We start from the raw sequence: 24,787 nt of genomic DNA on the forward strand, positions 1-24,787 counted from the left end.
TATTACATACTACATGATATGCTTATTAATACAGACTCTATTAATTTGTTATTAATAGCGCGATTGTGGTTTCATGTTGTAGGTAGGTTACCTACAACATCTAGATTAATACCTAGGTAGTATTAATGTAGATTTTCATTTCTTAATTATTACTTTTTCAAATATTTTATAATCATCCTTACTTGTCCTGTCCTCCTACAGGTCCTGATACTAATACATAAAATTATATAATTATACCTAATATTCCAGGAATTTTGGAAGCCATTTGTCTAACAGAATACTTAATGGAACACATAGCTTACGAAGTCAACATGGATCCCTTGCAAGTACGCCTTAACAATCTAAGCAAAGAGAGAACGGATGTCTCTGAAATGGTTGAAACTCTTCTCAAAGATAGCGACTATTACAAACGTAAAGAAGAAATCAAAAAGTTTAACAAAACAAACCGATGGAAGAAACGAGGCATGGGAGTTGCCCTCATGAGCTATCCACTTTCAGTCAATTACGAATCCTCAGTTTTGTTAAATGTCTATCATGCCGATGGCACTGTCATCATTTGCCACGCTGGAATCGAAATCGGACAAGGCGTTAATACAAGAGTCATTCAAATGGTAGCTTATGCTCTAAACATATCTACCAATAGAGTGAGAGTCAAAACATATGATAATGTGACCGCTGGTAACGCTTTCACTACAGGCGGCAGTCGGGCAAACGAATTTGTGTGTTTCGCAGCCATAAAGTGTTGCCAACTGTTGTTAGACAGATTGAGTGTTACTAGAGAAGAAGTAACAGATGCTACGTTCCCAGTTTTGATCTCGCTAGCGTATAATAGCGGCATAAATTTGCAGACAAGTTACCGTACTACTGCGAATGATCACAGTACTTACAGGTGCGGAGGAGTAGCATTTGCAGAGGTGCAGTTAGATATTCTTACAGGAGAACATGATGTACTCAGAGTAGACTTGATCCAAGATTGTGGACTAAGTGTCAATCCTGAGTTAGATATCGGTCAAGTGAGTATTTACAAATAACATACATACTTACTTACATAAATTCAAATTCAAAAATATCTTTATTCAGTAGGTTAGATAGTTACACTTTGAATTGCTGCAGCTTCTCACAACCTGTATAGCCGGGGAAAAGAAGCTGCATGAAAAACTCAGCACAGGGCCCTAGACTCTTAAAAAAACATAAAACAATTTGGTAATTTAGCTGCCTAATATCAGTTCCCAGACAGTTAATCATATGCATTAATATCTTCTAAATAATCACTAACCTTATAATAACCATTTTTACAACGTTTCTGTTTAATTACCCTCTTAAATCTGTTCAAAGGTAAATTCTGAATGGCAAAGGGAACTCACTCCTATTTCCCACCGGTGTAAGCAGAGACTATGGAATTACATTTGCGTCGATCCTGACATATTCTCTTGCTTCCTCCACATTTATTGATCGGTTTACATAAGCACGCCGGTTCAGACAAAAAACGTACTTTCTTTTCTAAAGACGTCCCCAATGTGGTCAATGTACGTCATTCCAGGTCTTCCTTTGCCCTATAAACAAGCTTCGCTTTATATCCCGCTTTCGTATTTCTTTTATCCTTCATTAGATCTACGTGTCGAAACAAATTTAACATTCCCATTTCAGTTTGAGTCACTATAACATCTTTTCTCATTTACAAATCATTTCTTTTTCTGCTATCATTAGTTCTGTCTTTTTGATAATCTTGAAGCAATTCATCTAAGAAAGCAATATTGCAATTTGACATTTGCGCATATAAAAGAAAGTGCGCAATGCAAACAAATATCAAATAGCAATATTGCTTTCTTAGATGAATTGCTTCGATGTGGCCATTTAAACCCCCAGGTTTCTATGTGTGTATAAAACTTTCATTTTGCAGATTGAAGGTGGTTTCATTTTCGGCATGGGATACTTTACATCTGAACTACAAGTGTTTGATAAAGACACAGGAGAGATCCTCTCAGATCGCTCGTGGTATTACCACGTGCCTCTGGCGAAAGACATACCCATTGATTTCCGAGTGCAAATTCGAAGGAATTCTTACAATCCATTAAGTGTTCTGGGTAGCAAATGTTAGTATTTTTATATATTTCTCATACTTACTTCCAATTTCCCTACTTCGGATGGTACGTTAAACCGGTTACTACTTACTGATGTAAGTATGTAGTCATTACATGAGCCATGGGGGCTCAAGGGCCTTTGGCGGCACAATAACAACCCTGACATCAGGGTTGATGGGGTTGGTAATCCACCTCACAACCCAGAAGAAGAAGACTTCCAATTTTTAATTATTTACGTAGTATTTTTCTTTGTTCTTGCGGATAAATTTGTATGTATGTATACATTATAATACACCCACTCCTTGCCCCCTATTTCGTACCTACTGCCATTAAATGAGCACAAATCCGAATTCAGTAGTTCTGCCTACGCCTTTGGGGATATATGCATGACTCTATTTTATGTTATCTAATATTCCATCTTTCAATGCTTATCGCTATCGACCCACTAGGATCGATTAATTCTTTCGAACATGATCCCCTCAGACGACGCCCTAAGCCGAGGGTCACGCCCAACCGGGCACCTTCAGGCCTGTCTTTTTTGTATGCGACGGACAATTCCACTTGATATCAACTGAGAATCATGGTCTGAATCATCCCTCAAAGTTTTCGTTACGATGTCACTAACACCCTGTATCCCAATTAAGTTACATAACCAGCCTATATACATACATCTCACTGCTGGGCACAGGCCTCCCCTCAATCAACCGGAGGGAGTATGGAGCATACTCCACCACGCTGCTCCAATGCGGGTTGGTGGAGGTGTTTTTACGGCTAATAGCCGGGACCAACGGCTTAACGTGCACTCCGAAGCACAGAATCATCTTACTTTTTCGGACAATCAGGTGATTCAAGCCTGAAAAGTCCTTACCAAACAAAGGACAGTCTCACATAGTGATTTAAACTATGTTCCCATCGGGAATCGAACCCGGACCGCCAGATCGTGAGCCTGACGCTCTAACCACTAGACAACGGAGGCTGTGCATCCTCTATTATTTTGTAAAAAGTTGGCTAGCATGGACTCAATTGTTCTCGTTTGAAAACGTTTGATCAAACTCTCAAACCTGCCTATTTGCTATTTTTTACTAACAGGAACTTACCTTAGTATGAGGGATTTTACAATTTTACAGACTACTTTCCCCATAGAAAATATAGATGGCGCAACCCGGACCCCCAGATTGTGAGCCTAACGCTCTAACCACTACCACCACGGAGACTGTTAATTGAGTTATCTAATATTAATTTGTCTAATCGCTTTTAGCTGTGTCTGAGGCGCCGACCTGTTTGTCTGTGAGCGTTGCCTTTGCTCTGAGAGACGCAATAGCTTCTTCCAGAGATGATAGGGGGATCCCCCGTACAGAATGGTTCAATGTTGGTAAGTACAATAGGTACTCAGAATTGGTTAACTAATTGTCTAGTGGCTAATGTTCTCATTTCTAGAAACATATAAACTGTATTGTAAACACACACGTCATCATCATCACCCTAGCATTATCCCGTTTCTCACAGAGTCCGCTTACCTAACCTGAAGATTTGACAGGTCCGGTGTTTTACAGAAGCGACTGCCTGTCTGACCTTCCAACCCGCGAAGGGAAAACCACCCCAATACAAATTAGGTCACATACCTCCGAAACGCATTTCTCGGGAATGTGGGTTTCCTCACGACGTTTCCCTTCACCGCTGAGCACGTGATAATCATTTATGATCCAAACATGAATTCAACAATCATTGGTTTAGGTCTGTGCTGTGTTGCGAATGTTTGATGTTTGAATTTTGAATCAAGAATAACGAAATGTTCCATTTTACCTAGGTTCTTAAATGTTAAAAGACATCATAATTATCTTGATTTACTTTATCGAAAGTAATTTGTTGTCACCACAATTTGTTACTACCACCGCTAATATTTGGGTCCGTGTGTTGCTAACCCGGGGTGTGCTAACCCGATTTTCAATCAAGAATAAATAATCGATTTCGTCGGAATAAAAGTCATTTGTACCAGATACAGTCGACAAAAAAGTGGTTCTGAACTAAATAAGTAAGTCGATCGTTTCATTTGCACTACCAAGACGCAAGCAAGCCTCCTTACACTATTAATCGTAAGTTGATTGAACTGGCTGAAAAAATGTGTGTTTTTTTTTCTCAGATGGTCCGTACACTTTGGAAGCCAACGTATTGAAATCCGAAGTTCGTTTGGACGAGTTCTTATTTCAATAGCGCAGCCGAAACTACTGAGTAAAAAGTTTTAAGTTTTTAAATATTAATTACTTATTATATGCAGATAAGATATATAACAAATCTGTTTATCATGAATAAAAAATACACTTCTCATCAAAAAAATCGAAACACCTTGCAAGTTTACGTTTTGTCAGGATTATCAGAAAAATGTGTACATTTAGGAATAAATGTTAAATGTCGTTTAATAGTGAGTAATATGAGCTTATCAAATCTTAATGTTAATGTTCTAAATTTAAATGAATTTTTCATAGGTTTCGTATTTTGTTAAATGAGTCATTTTTATTCCGTATGGAGTATAAAGGAAATGGATAAAACAACACACGTAAATGAAAAAAAACGCTAAAAAACGTTTATTTAATAATTTGTATTCCCTCCCCGAGCTCTAATTACTGCTTCCATACGGTTCTTCATCGATCGGATGAGAGTCACGATCACATGCTGTGGTATATTGTCCCATTCCTCTTGGATTGCATCTTGCAGCTGGCTAAGTGTTTCTGGGGCAGGATCTCTTGCTCGAATTCGTCTCTTTAATTCATCCCACAGATGTTCAATGGGATTCATGTCCGGGCTTCTTGCTGGCCATTCCATAATAGAGATATCGACTTCGTTAAGATAATCTCGTACGACGCCCGCGGTGTGAGCCCTAGCATTGTCGTGCATGAATATGAAGCCGTTGCCAATAAAATGTGCATAGGGCATCACATGAGGCTCGAGACACTCTTCGACGTACCGATGACAGTTTAGTGCAGGCAGACGTGGCCCAGACACGAAAGCAAGCTCTGTCTTACCGTCGGCGCTGATTCCTCCCCAAACCGTCCACGAACCGCCACCATAGCTGACCTTTTCTTCAATGCAGCATTGTGCATAGCGTTCTCCGTCTCTTCTGTAGACCTTGTTCCTTCCGTCGTTACCATACAGCATAATTTTACACTCATCAGAAAAGAGAACTTTGCTCCACTGTAGGTATGACAAATTTAGGTGCTCACATGCAAAGTTAAGGCGCGCTCTTCGATGGTCTGCAGTTAATTTCGGCCCATTTGCTGGCTTATGCGGTACCAGTCCACGATCCTTCAACCTTCTTCTAATTGTAGAGTCACTTACAGCCACCCTTCGTACAACACGAAGCCGCTGCTGCAGTTGAAAAGCGTTAAGGCGTCGATTTCTTAAAGAAGTTGTTACAATAAATCGATCATCTCGCTCAGAAGTGACCCGATTCCTGCCAGATCCTGAACGGCGCGTGAACAAACCAGTCTCCCGATAACGTTTATAGACTCTATGAACAGATGACAGGCTTAGATGCAGTCTTGCAGCCACAACACGCTGACTAAGGCCAGAATCCAGCAATGCCACAACTTGGGCGGCTTCTGTGGGCGAAGTATCCATACGTTTTAGAAAAAAAACCTTTTTTCAGACGTCCCAAAGTCACAGTATTGAAATAAAAAACAAAAAGTTTAAGGATAGGCGCCAATTTTTAGTTTTTAAACGCTAAATGTACTCCAACCCTAAACACACATTTGTCTCAAAACAGTGATTCATTTCGTTTATAAGATAAACAAATGAAATTCTAATTTTGAATTTTGAATTTTCGCTTATTACTGTAATGGCCAAACTGCCAGCTATACATTTATGTATTTTTTTTTCATCGTATGAATTCTTTTTTGTGTTAAATTCGGACAGAAACAATGAAAACGGAAGTGTTTCGATTTTTTTGATGAGAAGTGTATAATTATTGTTTAAGGGAAAAAAAACGAAAAAATGGGCGCTAAGTCACGTAACAGTAAATACCAAACAGGAAGCATTCACACCACCATCTAATTTTATTTTAAATTATTATACCTGTCATAATGATGAATAAGAAATTATTCGCTGAAAAAGAAAGGGACGGGTCATCGACAGGCATACAAATTATGGAACACACGACAATTTTAGACAGAAATTTAAAAAACCCTTCCAAAATTTTATATTGGCCTATAACCCAACAGTGTTTTGGGTTATAGCTGTCAACAGTAAGTTGACAGCACACGTGAAATAACGGGTTGCATATAAGCTAGATTCCTATTTTATTCATTTTAAAATTAACAGTTGTCAATCATCTATCCCTTTCCTTTTCGGCGGATAAGAAAATGACAGGTATAACTTAAAATAAAAAGGATGTGTCTGCAGGAATCGGGGCCAATATAAGTTTAATCTTACTTCTGTTTTACATTCTATAGATTATGTTGTGTAGGTATATTTACGAAAGTAAATTAAATTGATTTTCATAATAATACATCAAGTCAAATCAAATAAAATATACTTTCCATCCTTGTTTTTGATGATAAACAATAAGCAATATCCCTCCTTGCAAGTATTAGATACTTTTTTCGAATTTGTTGATTGTTTGGAATGTGTAGGTACATACATTTGTCAAGCATATTATTTATTATGCTTTTGGTTTTTTTACTGGGGCACAATAGGCTACAGGACTAGTAATCCTAAATCAACACAGACCCCGCCAGTAATACTTGGAAATCATTTTTTAATTGAAGAAAACCTTTACAAATAACTAGTTATTAATAATAATATAGTGGTTAATACAGATTATAAGCTTATTTTAATGCTAAGTAATTTAAGTCGACAATAAGTCGACAAGGAGTTAGACAGGGTTGTCCCCTTTCACCGTTGATATTCAACATATTCATAGAGTGCGCCATTAAAGAAATCAAGGAAAGTTCGGAAGGGGGGGTTAAAATCAATGGGGAAAACATCAAATTTGTAAGATTTGCAGATGACATTGCTGCATTCGCAGAAAATGAAATAGCATTAGAAAATCTGATAACAACCATGGACATTGTAATCAAAAAATTTCAGTTAAAGATAAACGCGAGCAAAACTAAAATAATGACAACATCCAAACATCCAGCAAACTATAGACCTGTTAAACTGAATGACAACATATTAGAAAGAGTTGATAGTTTCAAATATCTTGGAAGTATAATAAATAGTGACTCTAGATGCACACAAGACATAATAGCCAGAATTGCAATAGCCAAACAAGCATTTAACAGGAAAAAATACATTTTGAAAACCAAAAACATATCATTAAAAATAAGGAAACGGTTTATTAAATCATATATTTGGAGCATTGCACTCTATGGAAGTGAAACGTGGACTATGACACAGAGAGACAGAGAGAGATTGGAAGCGTTTGAGATGTGGTGTTGGCGAAGGATGGAGGGTATAAGCTGGACTGAAATGGTGTCAAATGAAAAAGTGCTGGAAAGAGTTGAAGAAAAGAGAACCATATTGAAGACTATAGAGAACCGGAGAGGAAATATGATTGGCCACCTGATACGACACGATTCATTTATAACAAACATTATAGAAGGAAAAATTGAAGGGAAGAGAGGAAGGGGTAGACCTAGGATAACATTTATGAAACAAATAAAAGAGAAGGTGCAGGTCGTGTCGTATCGGGAGGTGAAGGTTTTGGCGGGAAGAAGAGAGGAATGGCGGTTACTCCACCGACAAGAGCGCAGCTCTTAAATAGAGAGAGAGAGAAGTAATTTAATTTAATGTAATTCATTAAATCACATAAGCTATAAAGGTTTTTTACTATGGTGAACCAAACGATAACAACAATTTTCATCATCTCCCTAGCATTATCCCGTTTTACACAGGGTCCGCTTACCGAACGTGAAGATTTGACAGGTCCGGTTTTTTACAGAACCGACTGCCTGTCTGACCTTCCAACCCGCGAAGGGAAAACCAGACCAATACAGGTTAGGTCAAATAGGCACCTCCGAAAATGCATTTTTCGGGAATGTGGGTTTCCTCTCTGTTTTCTTTCACCACTGAGCACGTGATAATCATTTATGAACGAAACATGAAGTCGAAAACCAATTTCACGATCATTGTTTTAAGCCTGTGCTGGGTTCGAACCTGCGACCTCAAAGTCTCAAAGTGAGAGGCAAGCGATCTACCAACTGGGCTGATGATGACAACAATTTCATTAATGTTAATACTGGAAACCACAGAGCTGGCAAGAGGATTTATAAATACCACATCAAAGCAATTCACCTAATATGCAATATTGCTATTTGAAATTTGATTGCATTGCGCACTTTTATATTACTTATTGGGCGCCAGCCCCAACAGTATCCTGAGCATGATTGTAAGTAGGCTGGACTGTCCGTATATGACTCATTGCTCCATGAGTCTCTTGTACAGTCATTCATGAGCAATATAATGTACCCACTTTAGGACTCTGTCGCACTAACATATTTGACATTTACTTACAGTTCAAGTTGTCAAAAAAGTTAATGTGACATGGTACCAAAGTGTATACATATTAATGCTCGTGACCGTACAGGAGCAGTATATAAACGTCTTATTTTAATTGTGTATGTGTGTGTATTGTGTATCTGTGTAATACTAATATTAGTGAGTAAGAAATAATTGTTACTATAGGTAAAAAATAAAAAGTATCAAGACGTTTTCATCCAATTATCCGAGTGTTGCTTACTATAGAAATTTTATTTCCCCATTTGCCATCAGATTCTTGTACATCTATAACATCCTGGGTCCAAGTTACCCTTTTTTTATATGCGCAAATGTCACATTGTAATATTGCGTTTTAGATGAATTACTTCGATGTGCTTTTTTAAACCCCCAAGGTCATTGATGCCACATAGTACTAGGTACGAGTACATAGTAGCCGATTAATAATTGGCAGAATAATGAACCACAATTTCTTACCGTTGCGCAACTAGATTAGTGTTTAAATCGGAAACGAGAAATCCCAATTATACATAACATCTCCCTTCCTTAAAAGGGCTGGTCGATGTAGAATCAGTTATTATGTGCCTAACCATGGATAGAATAGAGTTTTCCGTAAATGGACAAAAATGCACGGGTACGTACCAATCAGTAAATCTTTATTTAAACATCTTATGCAAAAGATCTCTTAGCTATAAGTTAACTGTAAGTATTTTAAAACATAATAACATTAAGCGAACTCCACTCCCACAGACAAACCGAGGAAATGGTTTTATGGGGTTTTTATTGTACCAATATTTTCTGTATTTTTATGAAAAATAAACATTTTACTCACTTAATTATAATCATAGATAGGCTAACCCGTAATCCTAATAGCCATATCCATACATCATAGAAACAAGGAAGATATGCTTTCACCGGGCGCAACACCGTAAGCGCGCAAGACTTTTTCGCCTCGACATATGTCACCCGTCACTCTCTCACAGTACTGCACAGAAAGAGACAGACGATCTCTGTCGCGGCGAGAAAGAGTCGCGTGCTTACGGTGCTAGGCCCGTAGCACTAAGCTGCACGAGTCCGCATGTCGCTAACTCGCGTCGGCATGACAAGCGGCCGCACCAAGCCATTCCTGGCTGGACCGCTACATCGATTTACCCACCGTGCATTGCGTAGCACAAGCGTTAATTACTGTGGTTGCCCGATACCAAAGAAACAATGAAGGATGTGGAAAGTTTTATAGCGATCGTTGCTTAAATAAAACATTTCGGTTTGTGTATATTTCGATCTAAGTGGCTATGCTCCCGCGCCATCTCTCTATCTTAGGTCTAAGGGTGTTAGTGACATCGCACAGTGTCGCGTCCCTTTACGAAAAATCAAAATTATCGTTTTTAAAAAATGGATATTCTAATTATGGTAACACTATCTCAAATACCCATAGTACACAAGTTTAATATTTTAATCGATGTATCCTGTATAATCTTTAGAAAAATAGCTTCATTAATTGGTATGTTGACGTATCATAAAATTGTTCAACGAATTTCTACTGTGTTCGGTGGTTGTTTTGTTGAGGTATTAGTTGGATTTCAATTGTTTTATTGTTATTATTTTATTAATTGGTGTTTATACTGATCTACTAAGTGATCAAAGTGCAAAATTCTCGGAAGCAATGAGTAAGATTTGACCATTTCTTAGTTTTGGCAAAAAAATAATTAATTTTAGGTTCGAGATGCATTTAAAAAAAATCATGTCAAATCATGTCAATAATTTTTTGATATTGTATAGCCTATAGTGTATATTTACTGATGACAAAGTTTGATCTGCTTTTGTTTGCACATTCTTGATTTATTAACTTTTGTTTACAATAGGTCACCAGCTACTAAATAATGAATTGTTTGAGAAGTGGTTCCAAGCTGACCCAACAAGCAAAATTCCGCAACTTTTCAAGTATGTTTTGGAGGTTTACGAATTAGAAGAATCTCCTGTCTATATTCAGTCAAGTATCCGAAAGTCAGTGACTGTTTTGTTTAAATGTAGCTAATTATTGGAGAGTATCTTACAGAAGTGAAATAACATTAAGAAAAAAATATAATGCCTTTCTCAACAATGCTTTTAAGTTAAGAGAAGACGATATTAGCTACCTACGTAGTAAACAATCCATAGACACATGTCATCACAGGTTCATAGTTCAGAACGAGGAAGGCCATGCAAGGACTTCAACGAACTAAATCTAGCTTTTTAGAAGCGGAGAGTTGCAGACTTAGTAGAAGGCAGAGATCCCAGTGAATTAACATTTGCCGAATTAACATTTAAAATAATAAAAAAAGGATACAAAATGAGTTTAAAGAAAAAATGGGTCTTCTCGTTGACAAGCCCGAATATGGGTCGACAAATGACGGTAATACTGCTCGGACATTCTTTAGACATCCAGAACTAAACTCTGAAATCACAGGAGTTGATAAAAATCTCATCGTCAAGTTTTCTATGATTAACAGAATATTGTCAAGTGGCAAGAAAACCAATTTAGAAAAATTCAAACAGTTACTTGCTAACACTAAACCCTATACATGAGTTTGTATTCTTGGTATTACATGCCGATGTCCATACATAAGGTTCTCATTCATGGAGCTGAAGTAATTTAATCTTTGCCGTTGCCTATTGGTCAACTTTCTGAAGATGCCTTAGAAGGCAGACACAAAGACTCGATAATTTTCACGCAAGCATCACACGCGTAAATCTTCTAGAGAAAAATGTAACAAATATTTAATGGTCATTATGCTAATAATATCAGACCCTTTAATATCATCTATTCGTTACAAAATGCGTAACATACAGCAAAAACAAATTGATGAAGATATTATCAATTATTTAGAACCTTATTATTAAAAAAAAAATAGTGGCTAAAAATTGCATTTTTTTATCTAACTTCCATCGTAAAAACCTTTTTTAATATTATTTTATTATTAAAACACTAAATATCCACAACATGTTGCAAAATTATTATCTAAATATTTTTCGTAAACTTTTGTATGGGCTCGCGACACTGTGCATCGTATCGAAAATTTTGAGAGATGATTGCGGGAATCGCCGTTCGGGGAGTCGCTATCAACGCCATAATTCTGATTTCATATCAAAATGAATTTTCCGTCGCAAAATTCATGGCTTTTTTGTTTTTTGAATTATTTTCAATTCCTTTTATTACCGCGCCGATATTTTTCAGTGCCGTCTTTAAGCAGGATGTATTCGAATGCTGCAACTACTCACCAGGGGATTTGGATATATCCATAAAGTAACATATTTCTAATGTTTGCTTGTGTATGGAACCTTCCATTAATCTTTTCTGTCACATGAACTGCACAGTGGGTTCGGAGGTGGACGCCGACGTGTCACTGAACGACTACCTGCGCAACTTCCTGAACCTGCGCGGGACCAAGTTCATGTGCAAGGAAGGAGGCTGCGGCGCATGCATTGTCTCCGTCACCGCAGACAGCAACGGACACAAAAGAACCTTTTCTGTTAATTCCGTAAGTTTCTCTTCTGGTTTCAAGTCATAATTATCGTCATCAATCAGGCAGCATCATCCAAGTGCTGGTATAATGTGGTGCCACCACTCTTTCCGGTCCTGCGCTAACATTATCCACAACTTTGCCTCCGTTTTTACGATGTCATCCGACCACTGAGAGCCGGGTATGTAGAAATGCTAGTTCAATACATCCCCGCTGGTAGAAACGAGCTGGTATAAAAGTTTCCAAGCGACAAAGGCCTTTTTTTCTTCTTCTCTGTTCTCTGTTAATTCTGTGAGTTTTTGACGTCATCCTGATGATAATTACAAGCCTCGTGCGTAGAGTACACGTATCTCTAGCCATAGATCAGCTCGCGACACCTTACACTTTACGACCCCAATACGCCGGCGTGGTCGACGATTTCCCTCAATCAGCGCTTATCGCTATCGACCCACTACGGTAAATTCTGTCAAATATTTTTCTACTTTTGAGGTTACTATTGAGCCGTCAAAGTCCCCTGACATGACTCATGTATCGACTACTTATTTACATCAGTATGAAGTAACCGGGACCAACGGCTTAACGTGCCTTCCGAAGCACGGATCATCTTACTTTAGAACATTCTGGTGATCAGCTAGTAATGTCATAACCAAACTAGGGAACATAAAGTAATTTTTGTGATATGTCCCCACCGGGAATCGGAACCGGGACCTCCGGATTGTCAGCCCAACGCACAACCACTGGACCACCGAGGTCGTTATTGTTAAAGTAAAGACATATTTATGCGAATTTCCCAGTATCTATCGTGTGAGTTTTGACTTTGATAATCCTAGTATCAAATTTATTATTGAGTCGTCTAAGGCTTTGTGTAACGGCAACGTACTTAACACATTTTAGTGCTTGGTGTCTGTCACATCATGTCATCATTGGGAGGTGACCACCATCGAGGGGATAGGTGACCGTCGGAAGGGATACCATCCTATACAGAAGACCCTTGCCGAGTATGATGGTACGCAATGTGGATACTGCAGCCCTGGTTGGGTAATGAGCATGTACAGGTATTTATGGTTTTATTTATTCCTTACATCTCTGCCTACACCTTTGCAGATGCGGGAAGGTATATATTTGTTTCTTAACATTATTATCATAGGAATTTGTACAAGAAAGATGGATCAATGGATCATAAGCATTTGTACTTCATATTAGCTAAAATGTTACAGACGACTGAATGCACATACTTATTGATTTATTTATCATGAGGGAAATTAAAAAACCTGCAAGGGACAATAGCATAAAAAATGTATAAAATTTTATTTTACAGCCTACTTGAATCTAATGGCTACGACCTAACACAGTACCAAGTTGAGAACTCTTTCGGTAGCAACACCTGCAGATGTACAGGATTTAGACCCATACTCGATGCCTTCAAAAGTTTTGCCAAAGACGCTCCGAAGCCTAACCCCTACCTCGCTGATATAGAAGATTTGGCACACTGCAAAAATAAAGGGAAATGTAACGAACAATGTGAAAAAGATTGGTGTTTTGTGCAAAAAAGTGAAGTGGATAACAATATTCTGAAGATCGTTTTGAAAGACAACCGTGTTTGGTACAGAGTAACGCAATTAAATGATATATTTACTATACTTGATAAAGAAGGAACTGAGTCTTACATGCTGGTAAACGGCAATACAGGCAAAGGTGAACTATTAAAGTCAGTAATAGATAGTACATCTCAGTAAAAGAACATAGTAAAATATTGCAAGTAAAAAGTAAAGCATTTGAAATGCAGATTTTTGAAAATAATATTGATAATAAAATTAACAATCCTTCTTTATCATGTTAATCATTTTCAGGCGCTATTCCCATTCTTGCCATACCAAGAGTTCTGATAGACGTGAGTCCAGTCGAAGAGCTTAAAGGACACTATGTAGACCAAAATCTAGTCGTAGGTGCTGGAACAACTTTGACAGATCTTATGGAGTTGTTTAAGACAATATCATGGGAACGTGAAGAATTTTCCTACTTGCAAAAATTATATGAACATTTAGATTTGGTTGCCCACATTCCTGTTCGCAACGTATGTATAAGAGTTTTTTGAAAGTGATTTTAACTAACACTATGGACAGAATGTCTATAAGCGATGCCTATAAGATATATATATTCTGAAGTCTGCGGTGATCAATGTTTCCGACCAAGTGGTTAATGCCATTTGCCGTAAATCGACAATAATTCACCGTCATAAAAAAACAACAAAAAGGTAATCAATGTCTCTAAAGGTGTTAATATTTGTTTTCAATTCACACGTTTTTTTTTTCAGATTGGTACTGTTGCTGGAAATCTCATGTTAAAACATACACTGCCAACTTTTTCTTCTGATATATTTCTACTATTGGAGACAGTAGGTGCCACTCTTGTTATAGGTAAGATTGTTTCGTTTTGAGGTTTAATTATTTTCTTAGTATAAATATAAACGCTTTTAAAACTTCTCATCTTGGACATCTTCATTTTCCAGTAAGTGCCGAGGCAACCACTGAAGTGTCGCCAGAAACATTTTTGACTATAGATATGACTGGAAAAGTTGTAACTTTCATTAAGCTTCCGCCGCTTTCGCATAACTGTGAATTCGTGTCATTTAAGGTACGATTTTCAACGGAAATGTCATTACCTACTGATATGATAGTAGCAAAATATAATAAAAATATTATCCCAGAATTAAATTTCTCTACAGATAATGCCGCGATCACAAAATGCCTACGCTCAAGTGAATGGCGCCTTTTTGTACGAATTTGATAAGAATAAAAAAGATATTATTCTATCAGCACGAATTGTTATTACTGGCTTGTCAGCAGTGTTCATCCATGCTAGAAAAACTGAAAAGTTTCTCGTACATAAAGCGATATTCACAAATGAAATACTGCAAGAAGCTATCCACATTTTGGATGCAGAATTAATCGTCGAAGAGATTCCGGGCTCATTATCACCTGAATATAGAAAAAAATGTGCACTTGGTTTGTTCTATAAGGTAAAAAGTTACTATTCTGTATTTTAATTTCTTTGAAAAATAATACATTTATGTAAAGGCTTCGTGTCAAATTTCAATTTTATCATTGGATAAGTTATAACTTATACTTACCTATAGGTCGTAGTGTGGTTACAGTTACAGCAAGTGAAATGTAGTAGGAAGTATTAGTAATTATTTTACACTACTCTGTAATTATTTAATTTGTTACTAATAACAACAGGCTTTGTAACGTACCGTTTCAATGGCATTCCAGATTTTCTTAATCCAATTTTTACAGAATTATATTATTTCAGAGTTTACTTACTCTAATTCCTAAAGAACGCCTAATGCCTCTCTATCGATCTGGCGCAATAGACCTACGAAAGACTCGCCCAGTATCTCACGGAACAGAAGTATTTGATACCAATCCTGCTATTTGGCCAATAACAGAACCGATGCCTAAGGTAGAAGCACTCATACAATGTGCTGGAGAGGCTAAGTACAGCAACGACTTACCAACGCAACCAAATGAAGTGTTTTGTGCGTTTGTCACGTCAGATATTTGCACAGGCGAAATTTTAGAAATCGATGCTACTCCAGCTTTGGTAATTCCATTTTTAACCCGTAAATTATTAAATTATCCTAATTACCTCAGCATGTTTTTATTTACAATAAAATATATAGATACTTTATTTTTCAGAAAATTCCCGGTGTTCTCGCATTCTTCACAGCAAAAGATATTCCTGGAGAAAATGCTTTTACATATCCCAACAAAGTACAAGCATCTTCAGCTAATCCAGAAGAAATATTCGCTGATGGCATTGTTAAATATTATGACCAGCCGATAGGTATTATAGTTGCCGAGACTGAGAAACTAGCCAATAAAGCGGCTCTGCTTGTACGCATCAAGTACAAAAAAGACAAAGCAGTACCTATACTGACAATAAATGAAGTTAAAGGAAGAGATCCGAGTCGTATTACTTTATTTTTGTCGTATCCTGCTAGGGATCGAGGTGCTGATATATACAGAGTGATACGAGGATCTGACGGTATCTTCCACCAATATCATTACTCCTTGGAAACTATAGCCTGTGTAACCAGACCCAGTGATTTTGGTTTAGACGTTTTTGTATCTACTCAATGGCCTGATTTGACTCATGTTGCTATATCATCTGTGCTGAAAGTGGAACAAAACAGGTTGAATTCTTGGATTTTGTAAACCTATTTAATTTATCTTCTAAAATTGATTTATTTACTTTGTACATTTTATAACACCTGAAACCAAAAACATTTTACTTGTGTTTCGTTTAGGATAAATATAGAGGTCTTCCGATGTGGAGGTTCCTATGGTGTAAAGATAACCCGTGCAAGTCAAATTGCAGCTGCGTGCGCCTTAGCCTCCTACATGCTGAACCGACCGTGCCGCTTCGTGATGAGCATTCAAGCCATCATCAGATGTATTGGAAAACGACTCCCATGCACTAGAGATTTTGAGGTAACTAAGAATTTAAAAATATTATTTACTTTTACTTATCCATAGTATTCATATCAAAACAACACGGCCAAGTAGTTAATGCCATCTGCGGCAAAGCTACAATAAGTCACGTCAAAAATAAAAACCAAAACAAACAAACATCCCATTCGCTGTTATTTCATATTCATTCTTACTATTTTGATTTTAAGTATCATTCTAACCTATACCAATACTTTGATAATGGACGGTCAAATCTTTTTCTAAATTCTGGCAGTATTTTACATATCTATGAATTCCAGTTAGGTGTGGACCGCTTTGGTAGGATACAATACATGGAATATAACTTTTACGAAGACAACGGATATATTTTTTCGGAAGTAATCATTGGATTTGCTGGACCAGCAATCAAAAGTTGCTACGACAATAGAAGATGGCACTATAATGGATTTAACGTAGTCACAGATACCGCTTCCAATTGTTCGGCCAGAGCACCTGGTAAGTATAATATTTATAGACCGGGAATATTCAAGCATATTTTCCAGGTGGTTAGGTCTTCCATTTTTTGACGAAAGCTTCAAATACGTATTTAATAGTTCAGAGTAATTGACACGACCTTGCTTTAAAGCATCCTGAATTTGATTGCTGACAGTATGTTCACCTATGATTGCCTGCAGCGTCTCCACCGCTTGCAATTTTTTTGAAATCTGTGTGACGTATTACGATATATCTGTATTTCATTATCATTGTAGGGACTTTAGAAGCCATTGCAATGGCAGAGATCATAATGGAGAGGATATCTTATGTACTTGACTTGGATCCAATAGAAGTTCGCCGACAAAATTTTGATTCACAAAGAACGGATGTTACGGAAATGCTTAAGACCTTAACACAAGATAGCAACTATAATAAACGCAAGCAAGAAGTAGAAGAGTTTAATAAATCAAATAGATGGAAAAAGCGTGGTCTCCGTGTGGCTTTGATGAGCTATCCAATTGCAGTCATTGTTGATTATCCTGTTTTACTCACAGTCTATCACGGTGATGCTACAGTCACAGTATGTCATGCTGGGATTGAAATTGGACAAGGAATCAACACCAAAGTTATACAAGCAGTCGCGTATACGCTAAACATATCCACTTCTAAAGTAAAGGTCAAGTCAACAGATTGTGTCACAACTCCCAATCCGTTTGGCACAGGTGGAAGTCGTACTACAGAAACTGTTTGCTTTGGAGCCATAAAATGTTGTCAGTTACTTCTAGATAGACTGAGTGTTGTAAGAGAGGAATTAAATAATGCTACGTGGGAGGAGCTGATAGAAGCTGCACACAATAGGGGCATAAGCCTTCAGACTAATTACAGAACTACTACAAATGATCAAGTTAATTATAGAGTTGCTGGAGTAGCGTTTGCAGAAGTAGAGTTAGACGTTTTGACAGGAGAACATGATGTACTTAGAGTAGATATGATAAATGATGTCGGACTCAGTTTAAACCCTGAATTGGATATTGGACAGGTATGTTTCTTTCGTAAATATTATTAAGAATATTAGTATTAATCTTCAGCTTAAAGATTAATAGCAAACCAACATTCTTCCGCATCGTACGCAGTCAGAACTTTCAGTATTATATGGAATTAATTACTATTAGAGATCAGCTCATAAAAAACCTTATTACCTATGCCATCAGATTTGGTGCGTAATAAACAAAAAGGTAACCGTATTTTTAATTTAACAATAGTACAAAAGTCAACGCGCTTTGTTTCGTAATATACTCGTATAAAACCAGTTAAATTACGGAAGTATTTAATTAGTATCTGGTTAGAGCACTTTACAGAGTATTTCTTCAAAAGAGTTTACCTTTTTAGAATTTCACAAATATAAAAGAAGTTTCTGATTACACCATGGTGTTTTATATTTTTTTTTACCATTTTGTTTTAGATCGAAGGATCTTTTATTATGGGTCTGGGTTATTGGACTTCTGAACATATCATATTTGACAAGAAAACAGGAGAAATTCTAACTGATCGCTCTTGGAACTACCACGTACCGCTAGCCAAGGACATACCAATAGATTTCAGAGTACAACTTCGCAGGAACTCTTATAATCCAGTTGGAACTCTTGGTGCTAAAGGTTAGTAACGCCCCGTAAAAGTAATTGGTTACAAAAAAGGCCCTTTTTTCGTCGTTCGGTTGGTACATCGCATCGAATTATTTCTACTAATCCATAGCACAAGTTTGGTTAATAATGCTCTAAATCCACTTTTTGTACCTGTTTCTTTTGTCATTATTAACTATATTCATCTGTACAATAATATTACATCTGCATGTGGAGGTGTAAAGTTAGGTTTTTTGCATTATTATAATTTTGTGATCTTTTACTCTTTATTATACGTTAATACTGGGTTGGTCATCTATGATTTCGCTCGCTAATATCGCAGAATTACTCATGTTTAAACAAATAAATAATCTATCTTTGTTTCTAAAATCATTTTAACTTCATCAAGCCATTGACCTTAAATAAGCAAGTGTGCACATATTTTTCTAGCCTGCATTCTCCTCTTAATGGGAAATTAAGACTTTCCTTTACGTTTTCACATCCCACTATTCAAAATTCATAATCATGTCTTTTTTCATTCCGGTTTCGCTGGATCAAAATCGTGAAAATGTTGTGTAGTTAATTGTCATATGTTTATTGTTTTAGCTTTATCAGAGCCTCCTATTGCGTTGTCAATAAGCGTTGCCTTTGCCTTAAGGGAAGCTATAGCGTCATCTAGAAAGGATAGTGGTTATCCATCAAATGAGTGGTTTGAAGTTGGTAGGTCTTTCAATAATTAGCCAATATTTTATAATATAAAGAATGCTTCTAAATTTATTTTTTTCTACTGTTAATAATGGCTGTTTTATTTTCAGATGGTCCATTCACATTGGAAGCAAATGTGCTGAAATGCGATGCAAATCTTAAAGAGTTCTTGTTTTAATGAATGACTAAAAATAAAATTCTTCATTATTAAGTATAATTTGTTATATTTTATTTTCCCTAGTAAAAATTCCTATAATACCCTAACTTTTTATCCATTCTAAAAAAAAATAGGGGTGTTTTAATAAAGCCTTTTCTTTCACATTAAAAGTTTGGGTGGAAGGCAAAAGGGAAACCACTGCCCTATTTGCCCCTAAAAAGTAGCATGGAGAATGCTACACTGACAAGAGCGTGACTCTTAAATTAGTGAAGATAATGAGATAAAGTGTATTTGATTCGAACAAAAAATAAAAATTTACAAAAAATATTTATGATCTACATTCATCGTCATCACTAATTTAAGAGCCACGCTCTTGTCGATGTAGCGATCTCCGTTCTTGTCTATCAAAAGCCAATTCTTTCACTTCCTTATAGGACACGACGTTCGCCTTCTCTGTAATCTGTTCCATGTAAGCTCTTCTTGGACTTCCCCTTCCTCTCTTTCCTTGTAGCTTCCCTACACGACGACCTACATTATTAAATGAAAAAATATGGTTTATTAAACGGGTAAATATTCGAACTCGAGTGTTCTCCGAAAATCTTTGGTCTTTCTGCTAATATCCAGTTAGAACTTACATAAGTTGGCGATTTGTTTTAGAACTTGCATAAATACTAAATATTCTAGGATCGTTCACGGTTCCGGTGCTCCAAGCAGTTCTTTTTAAATACAATAGGGTCGCTTTTAACCACAATCTCATCTGATGGTAAGCGACGTTGTGGTCGAGAGTGGATATGTGCGCAAATGTCAAATAACAAAATTACTGGACTTATTGGGGGGTTGTAAAGGCCACATTTAAGCAATTCATCTGAAAACACAATTATGCTATTCGATGTTTGTTTGTCTGGCCTTTTTTGGTGTGTAAATAATAACGTGTGTGTATTTTAATGTTGTAAATGTATATTCTGTGTGTCGTTGGTTTTACCTAAATAAACATTTACTTATATTATTTTTATTTTTGTTATGTTTGTTGCCATTGCTCATTTGCTTTTAAAGCCTTTTTTTAAGTAAAGGATGAACTGAAAAAGTCTTACTTCTTATTATTTTTGATCTTCTTCTCTTGTGTGGGCCAATGATTGATCTAATCATCATGGAGTCAGAGCTACCCTGCAGCCGCCTAAAGTTCCTGACGTGGCTCATGTAACGACCATCATACTTACTAAGTAAACAGTAACCGGGACCGACAGCTTTGCTGCTACTTTTGGACGATCGAGTCATCAGCCTGCATTATCTTATCCTAAGGATCACAAAGTATTTTTTTATGATTATGACCCCACCAGGATTCGATCTTGGGACCGTGACTCGAAACCCAGTATTATTTCTGTTAATAAACACTTTTTTACGGCACTGCAGACGCATAAAAAAAAACCCCAAAATATACGCGAAAGCGTTCTATTCAGAAATAAGACATGACCTTATTGCTAATCTTGTACTTACTGTAATTACTACTATTGCATGATCAAATCCGTCTGTTTATCAATTATTACTGAAGTAATTAAATACAAATTGACCTTTTGTAATGCACACCTTCCTTTAAAACATAAGTGCGACCTGATTTCGGTTATTGTATGTCGAATCGCAATGGATAGAATTACATTTTCAGTCAATGGGACCAAATGTTCGGGTATGTAAATATGTAAATAAGTTTCTTCTATGTTAATTAGTTAAATAAGTACCTATGTAATATCGCTTTTACCTTTTATGAAAAAAGAACTTAAATATTATAATATCTCGTTTTTACAACATTATCCTGTTTTCACAGGGTTCGCTAAACTAACCTGAAAATTTGACAGGCCTAATAAAGTAAGTAGTTTTTTTTTGTTTTAATTGTTTATTAATCTCCAGTGGGGTCGGAGGTGGACGCTGACGTGTCACTGAACGACTACCTGCGCAACTTCCTAAACCTGCGCGGGACCAAGTTCATGTGCAAGGAAGGAGGCTGCGGCGCCTGTATTGTCTCCGTTACTACCACGGACAGCAACGGACACAAAATAACCTTCTCTGTTAATTCCGTAAGTTTATTCTCTGGTTTCAAGTCATAATTATCATCATCAATCAAGCAGCATCATCCCAGTGCTGGTATAAGCTTGTGCCGCCATCCTTTCCGGTCCTGCGCTAACATTATGCACAACTTTGCCTCCGTTGTTACAATGTCATCCGACCACTGGGGGCCGCGTATGTACAAATGCTAGTTTAGTATGTCCTCGCTTATAGAGACGAACGGGAGTAGAATTTCCAAGCGATAAACGCCCATATACCCTACTTCATTACATCTCAGACGGTGACGAACTGGAGAAGAATTTTTAGGTAGACATGCCAGCAGCGCCTCTACCCTCTACCCAATGATCCTTAACCTGGTTATAATTATATTCAGCTATGTGAGTTGACTTCACCACGAAGATATTTTTTCGTATGAATTGAACCCTAGTGTGTAGGTTATAATTGAGCTACGAAAGGCCCATATCAGGGGCTTCCGTCGATTAAGACAACAACAATATAGAACCGTAATAAATACTTACTGTCTTCATTTTAGTGCTTGGTGTCTGTCACATCATGTCATTATTGGGAGGTGACCACCATCGAGGGGATAGGTGACCGTCGGAAGGGATACCATCCCATACAGAAGACCCTTGCCGAGTATGATGGTACGCAATGTGGATACTGCAGCCCTGGTTGGGTAATGAGCATGTACAGGTATTTATGGTTTTATTTATTTTTTACATCTCTGCCTACACCTTTGCGGATGCGGGAAGGTATGTATTTGTTTCTTAACATTATTATCATAGGAATTTGTACAAGAAAGATGGATCAGCGGATCATAAGCATTTGTACTTCATATTAGCTAAAATGTTACAGACGATTGAATGCACTTACTTATTGATTTATTCTTTATGAGGGAAATTAGCAAACCTGCAAGGGACAATAGCATAAAAAATGTATAACATTTTATTTTACAGCCTACTTGAATCTAATGGCTACGACCTAACACAGTACCAAGTTGAGAACTCTTTCGGTAGCAACACCTGCAGATGTACAGGATTTAGACCCATACTCGATGCCTTCAAAAGTTTCGCCAAAGACGCTCCGAAGCCTAACCCCCACCTCGCTGATATAGAAGATTTGGCACACTGCAAAAATAAAGGAAAATGTAACAAAAAATGTGAAAAAGATTGGTGTTTTGTGCAAAAAAGTGATGTGGATAACAATATTCTGAAGATCGTTTTGAAAGACAACCGTGTTTGGTACAGAGTAACGCAATTAAATGATATATTTACGATACTTGCTAAAGAAGGAACTGAGTCTTACATGCTGGTAAACGGCAATACAGGCAAAGGTGAACTATTAAAGTCAGTAATAGATAGTACATCTCAGTAAAAGAACAAAGTAAAATATTGCAAGTAAAAAGTAAAGCATGTGATATGCAGATTTTTGAAAATAAGATTGATAATAAAATTAACAATCCTTCTTTATTATCTTAATCATTTTCAGGAGCTATTCCCATTCTTGCCATACCAAGAGTTCTGATAGACGTGAGTCCAGTCGAAGAGCTTAAAGGACACTATGTAGACCAGAATTTAGTCGTAGGTGCTGGAACAACTTTAACAGATCTTATGGAGTTGTTTAAGACAATATCATGGGAACGTGAAGAATTTTCCTACTTGCAAAAATTATATGAACATTTAGATTTGGTTGCCCACATTCCTGTTCGCAACGTATGTATAAGAGTTTTTTGAAAGTGATTTTAACTAACACTATGGACAGAATGTCTATAAGCGATGCCTATAAGATATATATATTCTGAAGTCGGCGGTGATCAATGTTTCCGGCCAAGTGGTTAGTGCCATTTGCGGTAAATCGACAATAATTCACATAAAAAAACAACAAAAAGATAATCAATGTCTCTAAAGGTGTTAATATTTGTTTTCAATTCACACGGTTTTTTTTTCAGATTGGTACTGTTGCTGGAAATCTCATGTTAAAACATACACTGCCAACTTTTTCTTCTGATATATTTCTACTATTGGAAACAGTAGGTGCCACTCTTGTTATAGGTAAGATTGTTTCGTTCTGAGGTTTAATTATTTTCTTAGTATAAATATAAACGCTTTTAAAACTTATCATCTTGGACATCTTTATTTTCCAGTAAGTGCCGAGGCAACCACTGAAGTGTTGCCAGAAACATTTTTGACTATAGATATGACTGGAAAAGTTATAACTTCCATAAAGCTTCCGCCGCTTTCGCATAACTGTGAATTCGTGTCATTTAAGGTACGATTTTCAACGGAAATGTCATTACCTACTGATATGATAGTAGTAAAATGTAATAAAAATATTATCCCAGAATTAAATTTCTCTACAGATAATGCCGCGATCACAAAATGCCTACGCTCAAGTGAATGGCGCATTTCTGTACGAATTTGATAAGAATAAAAAAGATATTGTTCTATCAGCACGAATTGTTATTACTGGTCTGTCAGCAGTATTCATTCATGCTAGAAAAACTGAAAAGTTTCTCGTACATAAAGCAATATTCACCAATGAAGTACTGCAAGAAGCTATCCACATTTTGGATACAGAATTAATCGTCGAAGAGATTCCGGGCACATTATCACCTGAATATAGAAAGAAATGTGCACTTGGTTTGTTCTATAAGGTAAAAAGTAAATATTACGTATTTTAATTTCTTTGAAAAACCACATCAAATTTATGTAATGGCTTCATGTCTTACTTCGATCAAATCATTAGCTGTGTCACTAGATAATTTATAGGTCGTAGTGTGGTTACAGTTACAGCAGGTGAAATGTAATAGAAAGTATTAGTAATTATTTTTCACTACTCTGTAATTATTTAATTTGTTACAGGCTTTGTAACGTACCGTGTCAATGGCATTTCAGATTTTATTAATCCAATTTTAACAGTATTTTTTTAATTATTTCATTATTTCAGAGTTTACTAACTCTGATTCCTAAAGAACGCCTGAAGCCTCTCTATCGATCTGGCGCCATAAACCTACGAAAGACTCGCCCAGTATCTCACGGAACAGAAGTATTTGATACCAATCCTGCTATTTGGCCAATAACAGAACCGATGCCGAAGGTAGAAGCACTTATACAATGTGCTGGAGAGGCTAAGTACAGCAACGACTTACCAACGCAACCAAATGAAGTGTTTTGTGCGTTTGTCACGTCAGATATTTGCACAGGCGAAATTTTAGAAATCGATGCTACTC

General features: G+C 36.8%; 1 protein-coding gene across 1 annotated transcript in view; it reads left to right on the top strand.

Moving 5' to 3' along the window:
• The window catches only part of LOC126373432 (uncharacterized), a 48,074-nt gene that overhangs the window by 9,829 nt on the left and 13,458 nt on the right, over nt 1–24,787 (top strand). Inside the window, exons 5-12 of the mRNA XM_050019590.1 lie at nt 11,928–12,091; nt 12,968–13,128; nt 13,392–13,768; nt 13,924–14,151; nt 21,403–21,569; nt 22,091–22,251; nt 22,515–22,891; nt 23,047–23,274. Of these exons, the coding sequence (XP_049875547.1) occupies nt 11,928–12,091; nt 12,968–13,128; nt 13,392–13,768; nt 13,924–14,151; nt 21,403–21,569; nt 22,091–22,251; nt 22,515–22,891; nt 23,047–23,274 (1,863 nt within the window). The remainder of the gene's footprint in view (nt 1–11,927; nt 12,092–12,967; nt 13,129–13,391; nt 13,769–13,923; nt 14,152–21,402; nt 21,570–22,090; nt 22,252–22,514; nt 22,892–23,046; nt 23,275–24,787) is intronic.

The sequence above is a fragment of the Pectinophora gossypiella genome, chromosome 15 (assembly GCF_024362695.1).
Source record: "Pectinophora gossypiella chromosome 15, ilPecGoss1.1, whole genome shotgun sequence".
In the NCBI taxonomy this organism is placed as follows: Eukaryota; Metazoa; Arthropoda; class Insecta; order Lepidoptera; family Gelechiidae; genus Pectinophora; species Pectinophora gossypiella.